This window comes from Bacillus rossius, chromosome 1 (assembly GCF_032445375.1).
Source record: "Bacillus rossius redtenbacheri isolate Brsri chromosome 1, Brsri_v3, whole genome shotgun sequence".
In the NCBI taxonomy this organism is placed as follows: domain Eukaryota; kingdom Metazoa; phylum Arthropoda; class Insecta; order Phasmatodea; family Bacillidae; genus Bacillus; species Bacillus rossius.
Genome location: NC_086330.1, coordinates 74,495,272 through 74,511,198, shown reverse-complemented (window position 1 = coordinate 74,511,198; position 15,927 = coordinate 74,495,272). Strand labels below are relative to the sequence as shown.

Genomic DNA, 15,927 nt, shown 5'->3' with positions numbered 1-15,927 from the left:
CGCATCTAACCCCCCCCCCCCAAACCCCTTTGGAAACGAGCTGTAACTCCTCACCTTGGTTGGAATCAGCTGATCGAATGAATGATCGAATTAATCACGGTTTAATTCCTCACTGAAATTGCGTTCATTAAGGATCAATGAGGGGGAAAGGTGTACAAGATGAGGATGTACGGTGACGGAACGTACGGGCGAGGTGGGACGGGAGTACCCCGAGGAAAATCATCACCGACTCACGGAAATTCCTACAAATTCGTTTTTCCCTGCCGGGAATAAAAGCTTTGTATAATCATTATCTTGAAATTGTGAATCATTATCAATAACAAATATAATTTAAACATAATTAAGGAAATTAATCCCTTAAATCACGTTGTCTTCCATTTGTTATTCTCACCGACTTAGTGTTGGGGAGTGGGATACGTATTATCTGACCCCTCAACCATCGTGCTATGATGACGGACGTTTCAACGAAGAAATCTCCCTGAATATATGAATAGTTATTTTTAGCTCCATACAACTGAATAGAGCGGGAACTAAAACATTGTCCGACTTCACACAGTCCTGTATCTCGTTGTGAACAGGCAAACGAGCACATGGAGAAAGAAGTGTTTTTGGAGCAGACTAAACAGCTTTTTAATATGTTTTGTTAATAATCTGAAATTATGCTCCAAGTTAGTTAGGTCAGTAAGCGTAAATTTAAGAACATATTCCCAATTTTACGAATATCTTTCAATGATTTGTAACCAGTTAGCTACCAAAATTTAAGAGCGTATATTTCAAGGCGGTATAAACACCGCTAACTACGTGGCAATTAGAGCTATTTTCCCGTCAGCATGCAGCCACACGCTAACGTGTGTAATTACAACGGAGATACACCTTCAATTACTGCTTATTTACGCGATATAAGATAACGCGAAATAAGATAACGCGATTTTTCGAACGAAGTGGCTACTCGGACAAGGATCTAACACAACACGCGACAAAATACGGTTTCTAACTTAACTGGCGGACGCCTACAACATTGGCGTAATTATTTGGAGCCAGGCTAAAATGTACATAAGAATTGTTTCGTTTAGCACAAATAAATAAGGAAATATAAAAATACATAATATCCAACCATAATCAATTTGAATGGAATGTCTGGCAGCAGCCAATGGATAAATGACATAAACTTGTTTGTCTAAACGTGCGTGGGTTATATTTTGGTAGTAGAAAATAACACGAATTTCTGCAAAGCAGAATGATTGTATGCCGAGATATCTTGTACCTTCTAAATATTTTAAAAAATAATTTGCGGCAAATCCAACGGCAACCCGCAATACAGACCTCTTCTTTTTTTATTTCTCAGATTCCCGCTGACAGCGAGTGCATTGGAGGCTGTGCACTCAAAATTACAGTTGGAGGAGACTAAAGAAATAATCCTTAACCTTCAGTAAACAACCCATCCCAGTATTCGCTCGGATTGATTTCGGAACACGACGTAAGTCCCGAATAAGAATACACAGGGTCTGGGACGGGAGTTCCCGGGGACGCGAGTGCATTGCTCCAGCACTGCGCCACTTCGTCCCACCTGAGAGACACGTCAGCAGATTGCGGAGCATAGGAGGTGGGGGAAACAGAAAATACCCAGCGAAAACCTCTTCCACTTTTGGCAACTTCCATACATGTTAGTACTGAAAAAAAATCTCTTACTTATGACATCTAATGCAGAAAAAAAAAAGCATACAGGATCTGAGGTGGGAAAAGGGAGGAGTGTGAAGAATCATTGGAAAACTCTAAATAAAGCAAGGATTGAATTCCTTTTATGTTTATTTGTTTACATAGGTTAAACTAAGTAAAACAAAATGGATGATTTAGAAAAATAAGTCTAAATGAGTTTCTTCCAGCACGTGGCACCACTTAAGATTTTGCTGCTCTCGTTGTAACAACCTCATTAGGAGCGGCTGCTCCTGCGACATTCAGCCGTAATCAGGGGTGCTTTTTTTCTAATGACGCCGGGTAGACGAGTAAAGAGATTTATCTTAGTTTAATTAGTTCTTCTAGGGTTGGCACTTGTCGTTTCACTCGCGCAGGATTTCTGAAAACTGTTTTTTTTTTGTTATTTTATTAGCGTTGTTAAAGACAACTTACATCAAAACTAAAGTATATTCATATTCAATAAGAACTTTTACCAAAAGTTATTTTTATTTTTTCTAACTGCTTAGGTTTGTCTTTTTAATGGAATAAAATATTCTTTTTAAAAAACTAATGTCATATATATTATTCTATACAGAAAAAAAACATTTTTTTAAAATAAAATTAATATTGTCTGGTAAATATAATTGATATTTTTTTCAACCATAAATACCTTTAATGAACTTCAATTCAGCTTTTAAAACACGCGCTTAGGCGCATGTGTACATTATTCATAGTTATATGCACATTAATATGTGTTGACTGGACACATATGTACACAGGTATGTGTATGCATTTATGAATTTACTCATGTTTTTATTTAAGCGTACTTTCTTTTACGTGTGCAAACATGCATTAAAATTTTAACACGCCTAAATGTAATCTTTCCGCATGTATTAAATAAAGTATGCACGTTTGTATGAGTACCAGAGGCAGGTGCGAATGTATGCACATAAGTGGATGCGAATTGTATGCTTTCATTTAGTAACTAATATCTTCAATAAAGTATGAATGTTGTTATGTATTTATAAGAATCGTATATGCGTGTATTATTTTATATTCGTGTCTGATGTATTCGTGTAAGAATACATGCTCGGGCACGTGAAGCCATATACCAATAAGATTCCTTTGAATTACAAAAGTAATCTCACCTACGGTACACAGCGATCACAAGAAACTAAGCAACCGTTGAATTTTTATAAATAAGTGTGTGCTGCATGTTGTGTATACACTGCGAATTATTGGTTATGTTCATTAACTTGTGTTGGAAGTTATTAAAATGTACATTTTACCATACAATTATAAAAGCATTTTACTTTTTCATAATTAAATGTATGAGATGTATCATATTTATATCAGTTTCTCAAACATCATTTATAGAGTTTAATAATTTCCATAACATATCCAGAAACATTACCATAAAATTAGGAGTGCAAGAATATATACATGTGTATAAGTGTAGCTATGTGTAACATAAGCATTTATGCGTGCATAACTGCACGAATACATAAATTCAAAAGATGAAAAACTAATTAAAAAGTGCATTAAAATGACTGGACGGATGGACGAGAAGATGGGACGAACGAATGGATTAATGTACGAACGGACGAATGGATGGGCGGACGGACAGATTATCGGACGAAAAGGATGATGGAAGGAGTATGGATGAATAGATGGACGAATGAATGAATGGATTGACGGATAGATTGCAAGATGAGTAGATAAATGGGTAGACGAACTGGTGGAATAATTAATGGAATAATGGTCTGGATGAATTGATGTATTAAAGGGCTTGACGAGTAAAGATGGAAGGAAGAGTGTATGGATAGACATATGCTTGTATGGATTGAGGAAATAATGGGCGGATTATTATAAGTACGTACAATGCACATACAGATGGCTGGGTGTACGAATATATGGAGAGAATACTGAACGTATGGGTGAATGAGCAGACAGATGGATGGAAGAATAGACGGATGGGTGTATGGGCTGACAGTAGGATGGGAGAATGAATGGATTGATTTATGGGATGGGTGTAAAAACAGATGAATGGAAAGGAGAAAGAATGGATGCTTCTAGAATCTGACAGAGGGATGTATGGGTGTATGGGGCAGACAGATGGATGGATGGATATATGTACAGTTGCTTAGATGGCTGGAAGAATGGATGGATGGTTTGACAGCTGACAGAAGGGTGTATGGGTGGAAATATGGATGAAAAAATGTACGGATGGTTGTACGAAATATAATGGAAATAGAGATAGATGGAAAGAGGAATGGATGGCGGGTTACAAGCTGAGAGAGGGACGGATGAGTGTACATGAAAGCAGATGGATGGATGGTGTTACGCATCAGTAATGACAGAGTGAACAGTAAACCTAAGCTCTGCTATGATTATGTCACACTTCACTTTCTCTTTGTGACTTGTGTAACTGGTGGATTTTTTAGTTTCAAAAGGCAAAATAATGATTTCGTCTATATATAAGTACCTCCATGTTTTTTTTTAACGTTTGGTTACTTTCAAATTAAAATAATATTTGATAAATTGATTGACATGTGTTTTTAAAGATTATGCAATTATATTAACATGGATTAAAAATGACATCTAAATAATGGGCCGGCCCTAATTAGAAAATTACCATTAATCATTTGACATAATTAAAATAAAATCAGCAACAATAAACCGGTTAAATATTTACAATCCCAGTACACTTAGAGCGATTAAAGCTCCCAAAAAATCTCTGGTGTTCCGATCTTTTCAATGTCGTGATTTAATGTTATTCTGAAGATATAAAAAAACTGAAGGACTGGATGTTTGACGTTTGTTGGTCGAAGTTGAGCTGATAACGAGGCATCATGGCGCCTTAGTCGTCCTGCTTGCTGGAGGAAGGACTCGAGGGTGGTGTGGTCTTAGGTCCACGTCCGGCCCTTGGACCCTGTCTGAGAAGAAGTCCGAAACAAACATGTTCAGAACTGGTTCACAGACAGTTAGCAAAATAGGCAGAAAATGCCTACTAACAAAGGTGATTGGGGGAGATAAGGTTTGTCAAAACTCACTATACAGGGAGTTAGCTTCCAGCATCAGCCAGGGTGTGGAGCTCGCAAAAACGCGGTTGTCGCGGATGTTTCCATAATTCAAAAAATAGAAAATATAATGAAGTATTATGGATGAAGCATGACTACTTCTACGAGGTATGCAGACTGACTAATTAATAATTATTAAAGTTGTAGGGATCACATCCTTTTTCTAGCTGATTACATCTTTAAACGACGATCGGAGTGAAGTCTTGATGTGCGGCTCGCCGGCTATGCGGTGTGTTCAGTCTGCTATCGCAGCGCGAAGTAAGTTTGGGGCGGCAGCGACTCGTAATTAAAAGACGTCAATCAAAGGAAGAGGAAATTCTTCGGCTTCTGGACCGAAAGGTTCCGAAGATTTCCGAGGGAGTGGTCGAGAAATACTATCTTCGATATCTCGAAGTTAGTGGTACTGGCCGATGTCAGCGCGACCTACTGAGGGGTGTTCGAAACAAGGAGAGATAGACTCACACGAGGCTACTTCTAATCATTGGGCTTATGGAGGGGACTGGTGCAGCACTCTAGTGGCTTGAAAATGAACTACGGGGCACTGTTTGTTGCGTGAGGCGCAAGGGGACAGGCGTTTAGCAGGCGTTCAAACACTCAGGGGAAATAATTCGCAACTCTGCCACTAGAGGTCAGAGGCAGTACATTCGAACGCTCGTGTCCAGACCTTTAGACAGGCTGGGGTTAAGGACCGGTCACTGCTCTGGGCAGTGTTCCCAGGAAAGGCTGGAGAGGGGGTGGTGGGGTGGAACTGCTCTGTTGTGGGAAATTAAGCCAGCGACGTGCCGAAACGTAAGTTAAGACGAGCCATGGGTGTATCTGAAATCGCTCGTGTAAGGATGGCTCTCAGGAACTAACTTCTCTAATAGCTTGTATGCCATAGCACTTCTTGTCACGGCTCGGAGAGGAATTACAGGCGACGTACGTGCGCCAAAGCGGGGATAAGATGATAGCATATGCTGGGTCATTAGATGGTAGGCAAAGTTATATTTATGCTGGGAACGATTGGGGAGACAGGTTTGACAAAGATTAAACGGGAGTGTACAGGAGGCGGAAAAAGTTTAAGTTCTTGCAGCAAAAAAATGACTGGTGACATAATTTTTCAAAAATTCAAATTTAGAATTGTGCCAAAAATACTAATTGGCGACACAATGGGTATAATGGATGACAGATGAATGGAAGAATAGACGGATTAGTGTATGGAAGGACAGATGACTGGAGAAATGGATGACTTTGGTGTACGAGATGCCAGATTAATGGAAGAATGGATTGATGGGGTTATAAGTTGTCAGATGGTTGTGGGTGTACAGGCTGATAGTTGGTTGGGAGAATGGACGGTTTGGTGTACGGGCTGTAAGAATGGACGGATGTGTGTACTGCCAGAAGGGCAGGATGCAAGGCAGTAATAAAGGCCCGTCACGTGTGTCACAGAAGGGGCCGGGGTGATGCTGCGCCTGTGAGCGGGAGCCCCAAGGGGCGCGCCATGGCCAACACGGCGCACCTGGTTCGCCGCCAGAGCTCGCAGAACCTCAACCCGCAGCGCTCGCTGGACCGCCTGGAGATGAAGGAGCTACGTGGCCGGCTAGTCGTCGAGAACGGCAGCTCGCAGGGTTACGGCGCCACCAACATCGCCTTCGACGACACCAGCCCCAACACCAAGGTCAGTCACATCCGTCCCGGCTTTTATCCTCACCGTGTAGTTAGGAATTGTCAGGATATAGGTGGCGTTCCATGACGTAGTTTATGTGACTTTCTACCTCATCATCGCCATACTGCAACACCGTGGTGCTTGACCATGCTTCAGCGGATTTCCGTCGTTAAACTCCGGCACTTCCTTTAATGCAAGCCTTTGAACTGTTTTCACAATGCAAACATTAACTGAACTTCAGCCAATGTCCTGGGTGTCTCGCATACATGCTGAACACGAAGTTTCACTGTAATTCATACGGGGTCCCCCAAGGGTTGTACGTCATACTGTCATGCACAGAGGTATAAGGCGACTTGACCTTTAAGATTATAGCTGCCCCTAAATCAATTGACCACCTACTCAAAGCTCAATAAATTATGTTTTAGTCTGTGCTGTAACAGTAGTCTGACTTATTCCTTCCACTGAATCCTCTCTGATGTCTGTGCACTTAACTTTCGCCATAGGGTGATTTTGGTTTGTATTTTTCTGAGTGTTTCTGTATTCATCTCTTGGTCCGTTTCCTAAGGTTTCCCTATGACGTAAATAAAAACCAGAATCAACGTATGCCCATAATTTTTTTTAAACCAAAATTCATTATTGCAATAATAATTAAAAACACCCGATTCCTGCGTTCTACCAGATATGTGACTATTAATGTTTGTTGGGATCCCATTATCGAATGTCGCAGTGGATCTTCCTGATTTCCTACCAGGGTCAGAATCCAAATAAACTCTGGCACAACCAGACGATCGCAAGTCAACTGTAGTTTTAGATTCCCCGTCGCCTCAATCGTCATCCACCCACTTGATATATTCAGCCATTACTGCCAGTAACGTAATTGCCTTGCATTTTATGGGTGGATCAAGCACAGGGAAATCGTTTCAACAACTTCTTGAAATATGTGGTCGTTTTCGAACTTAACTATTTTTGTACTTGACTTTTCGACATTTTAAAATCCTACACCTGATGGCTGCGCAGTGACAGCTGCAAAAAAATTAAGAAATTGATTTTTGAACCTTGGAATCTTTTGGGAATATTACAAACTAGAAATTTATTACATAAATTTGGGAGTACGGGTGAAAATAAATCGTACTCCGCCATCTTAAACTGCACTGTGCGTGGCCATCTCGAAGCCTTGTGGTCCTGAAGCCTCAGTGGTGCCGGGTTATGATCCCATGTTTGAAACTTTTGCCTGCACATTCTAAGAAGCGAGTTTTAGTCAGAGTGAGACATATGCCACCGTATTTCATCCATCCGATATAGAACGGGGGTTTTTATTGGCGAAGTATGCCTGAATACTATTCGAAGGAGGGGGCAGATTACTTTATTTATTAATTTAGACACGAAATCAACAAGTATTAATATGGCCTACAATTTGTCGTGTTTCAACATACCTTGGTATAAAAAATGAAAAACGCAATTAAGAGAGAGAGAAATAACATAAAAAATTGAAATTTAAGCACTATAATATATAAAAAGAATATAAATACTTTATATATTACTTAGGAAAAATCCATGAATACAGAATGTCGCGTGTTAGTTGATATAATTGGAACATACCCGGTACCATCCCCAGATGACGGGCCCCGGGAGTGGCTGCTGTTGAAATAAAGGGGGGGGGGGCACGTGACCACAGACGTCACCGCCGGGCCGCTCACAGCCGGCGCTAACGAGCTCGATAATTGTTCCCGCGAGTCGGCAGCGCTGCGAGGTCGCACCTGGGCTGGGGGGAGGCCGTGACGTCACAGTCACGTGGAGCGCGGTGCAGTTCGCTCGACCTTGCGAATTAGTCTTTGGAAACAAGTTGCCAATATTTTCAATGCTACAAAGTAAATTATTTAATTGAACGGCACGTTGTTCTGAAACTAATTAAAATAATTTTTAATGTGAGTAAATTATTAATAAAATATCAAATTACCCATTTTTAATAAAGATGTATTAGTTATAATATTTTTACAATAATAAAACATTGGGTACATTTATTAATATTTTATCCTTGTTAGTGTTTCTTCAGAAATAAAATCTTGCCAGGCATACCAATAGAAACAAAAAGGACTAGCTTGTATAACTAATATAGGTACACTTGTTATTCCATAATCATAAAGATGATAATAACTTTAAATTAACCGGAGAAACATATAAACTTTTGCACAATGATTCGATAACCTACACATATTTATTTATCAAAACAATTTGCCGCCTGTTTTTGCATTTATTTTATACTCGAGTCGGACTTTGAATATCGTACTTTGAGCGTTCAATTTGTCACTCTGTGATGACACTTTCCAAACTCATGCTCCATAGTGAAATATTACTCTACACATGGTCGATGACATACATAATTAATGAATAAGATAAATTAATTAATGGATGATGGGATAATTATCGTCAACCTCTGCAGCCTGCGGTCGGGTCAACAAAGTCAGTTCCTCAATATTTCCTTTTCACACCACTATTCATCCTCCTTCACTCTGTTTCATTCTTCTCTCTCATGCACTCCTTTAACTATCCTCTTCCCACCTCCCCCTTAGTCTTTCTCGAGGCCTTCTGCCTATGTATTTCAACTCCATCATTTTCCTAGGCTGCCTCTCTTTTTCCCATTCTCTGCATCTGAACATACCATCTCATTCTTGCTTCTTTCGTGACCCTATTCAAGTCCTGTACTCCTGCTATTTCTTGTATCGTCTCATTCCTCATCCTGTCTCGCCTCGTAACAGCCAACACGCTCCTCATAGACTTCATCCCTATTGCTCTGATATCCCCAGCATCTCTCTTGTGTCTGCTCCGTAAGTGACTACGGGCACATAGTAGGTATTGCACAACACTTGTTTGCAACGTATAATGTGTGGACGAATGCGTGTTGCCCCGGGGTCCTCAGGGACGGGTGATGAGCTGGAGCAGCGACGGGGAAACGCCCGCCACGTCCTCACCGGCGAACACAGTCCGGGCTCGGTCCACCGGGAACCAGCTGCGAGGTCCGCGCACTACCCGGGGGGCACTGGCCGAGCTCGCGGGGATCAGAAACTGACTGAACAACCAGGCTCAATGTCTGGGTGTCTTCAGCAGCCGGGCGGCGTAGCGAGAAACTTGCCAGTGGTTTTATGAAAAATGAACACCATTCAATCCCGTGAACTCTCTCGTTTCTCACGTGGTTTTCTTTAGAAAATTTTGCTCGAATTTTTTTGCTGTTTTATTTTTCAAGTAGTTATTTTTCAGTAAATTAAAAATCATAAGCAAGGGTGGGTTTTTTTCGACTTAAAAATAGTTTCGCATTGATTTAATAAACATAATGAATGTTATTTTTAATCACGTTTGAATCACGTTTACAAACATTCAATCATCATTTTGCAACCCTGCCCGTACAACTTCCCCCCCCCCTTCATAACTGGGTATCCAATGTATTGTTTTTTTGTGAATTTTGTTGACTTGTGCGCAATTTATGTTACTTAATCCAGTAAATGTACAATATTCGTCACAGATCTGACTTTCGAAATTTTCGATTTTTACAACTAAAATTTACAACAGTTTTAAGTGACCCACACAATCGACAGCAAAATTGCCTGACAGTAAAGCTATTTCAAATGGTGCTTTCGGGTTTGTCTTAGCCTCAGTATATCAGTAATTATTAGCATTTATTCACGGCGAGGAAGGGAAAACTAGGAAAATCACTCAGCGTGAAATATATTTTGAACGAAGAATTTTTCGAAAGAAAAAAACAAAGGTAGGTACAGCCTCTTCATGGTCAAGGGCGATCCCGTGCCTCTGCGACATACCGTAGAAATCTCGTTAAAGGTCAAGACAGAGTTGGTGCGTCAGCCCGCGATGACTATAGGTCGGTAATTGGCCGGGAGTTAGCAGCCCGCGCGGGGCGCCCTCCAGCATAGCCTCGCCGGCCACTGGCCGCGACTGCCAGTCCTCGGGAGCAGCGGCAATGTCAACGAGCGAGAAGACGCGCGCCCCGAGACGGCGGGCCGACGGCAAGATGGCCCTCGAACACCTGGGGGCAGAGCGAGCTCTCGTCAGGAAACCCGACCAGAAGACTGTCACTGTGGTCAAGGTACACTCTCTTCATGGTCAAGGGCGATCCCGTGCCTCTGCGACTGGTAGTCCGTCAACTTTTCGGAGAGAAGCACTGCCCGTAATTTGGAACCATCGCTCGGTGCACACCCAGCGAGGTTGTAGTCTGTGTCATGTACCTTACTTGTCTCAAATTTGAGGGCTCTCACAAAAGCAGTACCAACGATCTACATATCCTTCTGTCACTGATGTTTTTTCAACAATGTTTGTGAACTACTCCGTGATGTGACTGTCACAGTTCGTAAATAAACATCAAGCTTTTCTTTGAAAGTGACATTTGGGAAATCGGTACTCCTGGTTACTTACTAACTTTAAAATTTAAGAAAAGTACCGTGACACAGATTTTAGCAGCTTATAAGAGAAAGGGCACTGACAGAAATATTTGAATGGCATTGTAAGTATTTTATTTAAATAGTGCGTAACACATATCACATGCACGCTCGTACATAGAAAAAATTTTTTTTTTTTAGGTCCCCATGTTTGAATTACGATTTTATTCTTTAACAGATTATTTATTTATATACAACAGTTACAAAGCGGAAGAGAGGGTTCAATACCTTAGTATCGCTCAGTGACTGAAATTCTTAATTTTTGGAAACAATCGCTGGTTTTTAAATAGTAAGGATGCGTCCTTTAACCATACAGACTTACCCAAAGGATACTTCAATTCAAGGCTGAATAAAAGGAGAAATAGGTGTGAAAATATTTTAAAATGTTTTTTACCCTTACACAACCTAGTGTATCAACAGAAAAATAGTTTTCTTCGGTAATCATTTATTTGCGGTAAAAATTGTTTTGCAGCATAAAATGGTATCGACAACAGTTTGTTGGGAAAGAAACAGACTATTGTTACATTTCCACTAGAAGATGGCGCCTCAAACCCTCAACGACCAGGTGGATGCACGTGAGCGATTAGTCCTTTCACGAAAAGTTCCAATCGGCGATTCACTAATGATCCTTTAGGCTAAAAAGTATTTTAAGAAGGTATTAGCCAATAAAGAATTAAGCATATTTTCCACATTACTACTGGGGGCTTTCGTCGTCAAGGACTCTCGAAAATCTCAGGAAGCAGGGCCATTAATTGCCCCTTTACAAATAAGTAGTGTATATTTTTAGACTACGCCGCAACACAATGTTAATAAAAGACGGAACATCTAAGATTGTAGTTGCCACCAACCACAACAATCAAATGATAACCTTTCAGTACAAACAATACATTAAATTGTAAAGATAATACTCGATTTGACTTTTTATCGAAGCATACATAATGAAACGATATAACTCTCTCTGATAGCTCAGCCCACAGAGTGGATGGAGGACGTCGTCAATTATGAAGGTATTTCTGCGCCACGGCGAGGCTGGGTGGTGATCCCGTCAGTAGTAAAAGATTTGACTAGCATTCGTAAAGACCCGGCCCGCCATATTTGGTTTATTCGCGGTTTCCCGGAATCACTTCAGGCAAGTAGTGGGATGGCTGCTTTTTAAATTTCTCCAAATTGTGACATAGTTTCATGGATTCATCTGCGGTGGTTGAGAACAGTCATACGCTTCCCTCCAAGGCAACTCTGGTTCAATCTCCGCTGGGTCGGACCAGAATGTTTCGCATGAGACAAAAGTGGTGGACGTTGCTATGAGCTAGTGAGTTCTCTGGATTATCCTGCTTTCCTCGTCCATGCATTCCGATGTGCTCCAACCTCAACACCCCGATGTCGACGAGGCGATAAGCCTTAATACATCAATAAGCTGTCGATCGAATATCAATATTTTTATAGGGTTCGAGATCAAGGAGATTTGAGCGCGAAACTTACAAAACAGTCTCGCACCAAATTTACAGTTTTCTGTAAGTTGCTTGACTGCAACCCAAAATCCAAGCAACTCCATACAATGGTCGCGAGAGCCTGTGATCCTTAGTTTTCTGTAAACTTAACAATATTTAATGATGTAACCATAATCTTTATTGACATGGATTTATCCATTTTTGTTCAAAACACTATGACCCAATCTGGTATTGTTTTTTAATGGTTAATTTTTAATTAACTCTAAATCATTCGCAAAGTTTAATGTCTTCGGCTTAAAAAAATTAACATAACTTCAATAAAACATAAATTATAAGTTTAAATAATATTAGTTTTTACTTGTTGTAAAAAGCATTCTTTACAGTATTTACAAGGACCTGTGGGGCACTCTCAACTCGCGCAGGCCATTAGCCTCGTCGCCACCCGCAGGGCTATGCGATGTGCGAGTGGCGGAGCACACGCGGAATGGCGCAGCGAGTTTATCGATCATCACCAGAGCGAGAATCGACCACAGGGTATTTGTACTTTGTGTCATTGTCACATAATTATTAATAATTATATGCGATTTACTATACTGTAAACCATTAACATTAGTTTCATCAACGCCGTCTCGACCTAACCTTAGTTTGAAAACACGTCCCCACCAGACAGCTCTGGTGGAGGTCATCCCCCGTTGAGGCAGTTCACACTCGGCTTGTTCCGTGGCCAGAAGCGTGTCTCGCCGCGCGGCAATCACCATTGTCTCGTTTGATCTGACTTCATGCATGACATATGTGTGTATAATCCTTGTTGGGCACATTTTGACATCCTACTACATTCTACTGGGTGGAGTGATAGCTTTGATGTTCTGCCAAGGTACCAACTAACGTAGGTTTGATGCGACTGCAAGATAGCTCACAGGTAGATCGCTGCTGAATATCAGGGCTATATCTTACTATGTAAAGGCTGGTACGTAGTAGGGCTCGCGACTCTAAGGACCCCAGGGTATCAGCCCTCAAGGATGCTACTAATAACATTAAATAAAACATATATTCTTATGAGAGTCGGGGCTCATTACACATGCCCGTGTGGGTGTGACTATGAGGGTCACTGAGGTTAAGACCGACGGCAGGGTGTTGGACTTGTGTCCCTTTAGTTATGTATGTCGCATGTGAAGGGAAGCCTTTTAGCACGGATACTGTGCTACCTTTCACATTACATTCCGCAATGAAAAAGTATTACCCTGGTGGCTACCTGGGTCTAAAATTACATTAAGGGTAACGTGGGTGGTTACCCGGAAACAGTGGTAGTATGGCGCTTTTGTTCATATGTGTCATATGCAGAGAGCAACTTGCTCGCGCGAACCCTATGCGATCTTGCACCATATATCTAGGGTGCCAGGGAAAAAGAGTATAAGTCAAAAATACACATTTTTCAGGAAACAAGTTTTATTGATTATTTTGGTTAAATTTATAACAATAGCATTACTAACTGTATTAATAGCATTGTTTATAGGCCACATGATTGTACCTGCAATATATATGTTTACAGTTACATATTCTAATAGAAATGTGACTTGTACTGTTTGGACCATGTTCAGAGCACGACTTATACTACTTTTACCAACAATAATATGCACAATAAAAATACACGTACCATGCCACAAGACATATTATTCATAGGAAACAACTGTTTTTTAGTAACAATAAATGTTCTACCCGATAAACATTTCATATATTATTCAACACACGTTAACATTTACTACTCCCCGGGAAATTCATCTATGTCAGGATAGTTGTCTTTCGCAGCATCATTGGTTTTTAGTTCTTTATAAAAGTTATGGAATACCGGTGGAATGAGTGGTAGTAATTCCAGTAGGTCCTTCTTCTTTGCTTTTGTAATTGCAAGAGGGCCATTGTAGCAATTTTTAGGCTTCAGATAAACACCTTCTTTCCCTCTACGAATGAAGCTTAATGCCTTAAATGGCTCATCCTCCTCAAGACTGTTCTTGTACAACACTGTACCATATTCCTTTGTGAATCCAACCCATCTAACATTGTGCCAGTTGACTTGATTCCCTTCTGTGTCTTTCTTTCGAAGTTGCAAGGTATCTTTAAGCAAGTCTGCAAAATCCAAGAAGTCAGTATGTGACAGTTCTACAACTGTAAATTTATTTTTCTTGCCAACAGAACGTACTAGCTGATACCAGTCATGTGGATGTGTGACAGGAACTTGCATCTTCTTTTATTGTTTTTCTATCATTCCATGATCAACATCACACTCCATGTGACTGTGGCCACTTACCAAGAATTTATGATCAACACTGTTCAAGTTCTTGTTTTCCTGCATGACAAATAGAAACATTGCAGCTACATGTGAATTTTTATTCTGTCCTCCGCATGTGTCAGAGTACAAAGTCACGTTTTTTACATTTGAAGGAAGTGATACCAGTTCTTTGAAAACACGTGTTGCTATCTGATTTCCACCACGAGCACCCTCTGCCTCATGCCACATATAGCATGCCACGCGTCCTGTACTTGTTTCATGCATAGTCAAGTTGTATGTCCATAGAGACCGTTTATAAAATGACACTGAAGTGTTTAAATATGGTGTCGGAAGACATTGCTGTAAGTCAAATGTATAACATAGCATGGATTCATCTAAAGAAGAACATTTCTTATCTTTGTATTTTTCAAGATATGCTTTGTCTGCCTCCGCATGATGAGCCGCTAAAACTTCATCAATGTCATCCTTTTCTGTGTTGTTCGCTGCAAATTTCGATTTGGCTTGGAGAACATCACATTTGTGGCATGTGTCTACCTTTGGCTGTTTAAAAGAGAGGTTCATCTTATGGAATTCCCTTTCGTATATTCCTCTGGAAACTGGCCTTTCCTTACCTTCACAATACAGGTTATACATAACTTGTAAGTTTAGGTAAGATGGCAAAAATATTCTGCTACTTTCTCTGCGTGTGTAATGTGATTTATAGTGAGGAAATGATGAAATATGATCTTTGATTTCTTGTAGTTTCTCCAGAGAATGTTTGTTACTTGGTGGTGTCTTTCCTCTCTTATCATCATATGATAATCCAGAAACATTTCCATGATGATTCATTAAAGCAAGTGTAATGAACATCTGAGATTCATCGAGGGTCTTCATGAAACATCTCCTACAAACTCTAAACCGTTCTCCATTTACTCGAAAATGGAATATATGTGTTACCATCCTGAATTTTTCCTTGTCTGGATCCACAGTTCTCTTCCTTGTGTTTGCTGGTGTCTTTGAATCAACTAGGCTGACTACATAGGCTAGGTACTCTTTTGTTCCGATCTCCAAGTGCCCAGTATTCGTTAAAAATTTTCTCCCTGACTGTATGCTGTTCGTCTATAATTTTGTCAAGTTTTTCCTTACATTTCATGCGACACATGCATATGGGTTTTGGAGTTCTAGCTGCAACTTCCTTACCTTTTGCTGTGGTGTACGTTCGCCCCGTGTTTCGTTTGGATTTCCTTTCTGCCCTGGCTTTTCGAGAATGTGAACCAGTCCATGGAGAAGCACTGGCACGCTCCTTTTCAGTGGCAACTGTATTTTTCTTTGTTAAAGGTATCGCAAAATTTGTTAACTTACACATATTTGT

General features: G+C 40.5%; 1 protein-coding gene across 1 annotated transcript in view; it reads left to right on the top strand.

The window, feature by feature from the left end:
• Positions 1–6,234: 6,234 nt before the first annotated feature.
• LOC134530064 (sodium-dependent neutral amino acid transporter B(0)AT3) overlaps positions 6,235–15,927 on the top strand; it is a 40,825-nt gene continuing 31,132 nt past the window's right edge. Inside the window, exon 1 of the mRNA XM_063364655.1 lies at positions 6,235–6,411. Within this exon, the coding sequence (XP_063220725.1) occupies positions 6,235–6,411 (177 nt within the window). The remainder of the gene's footprint in view (positions 6,412–15,927) is intronic.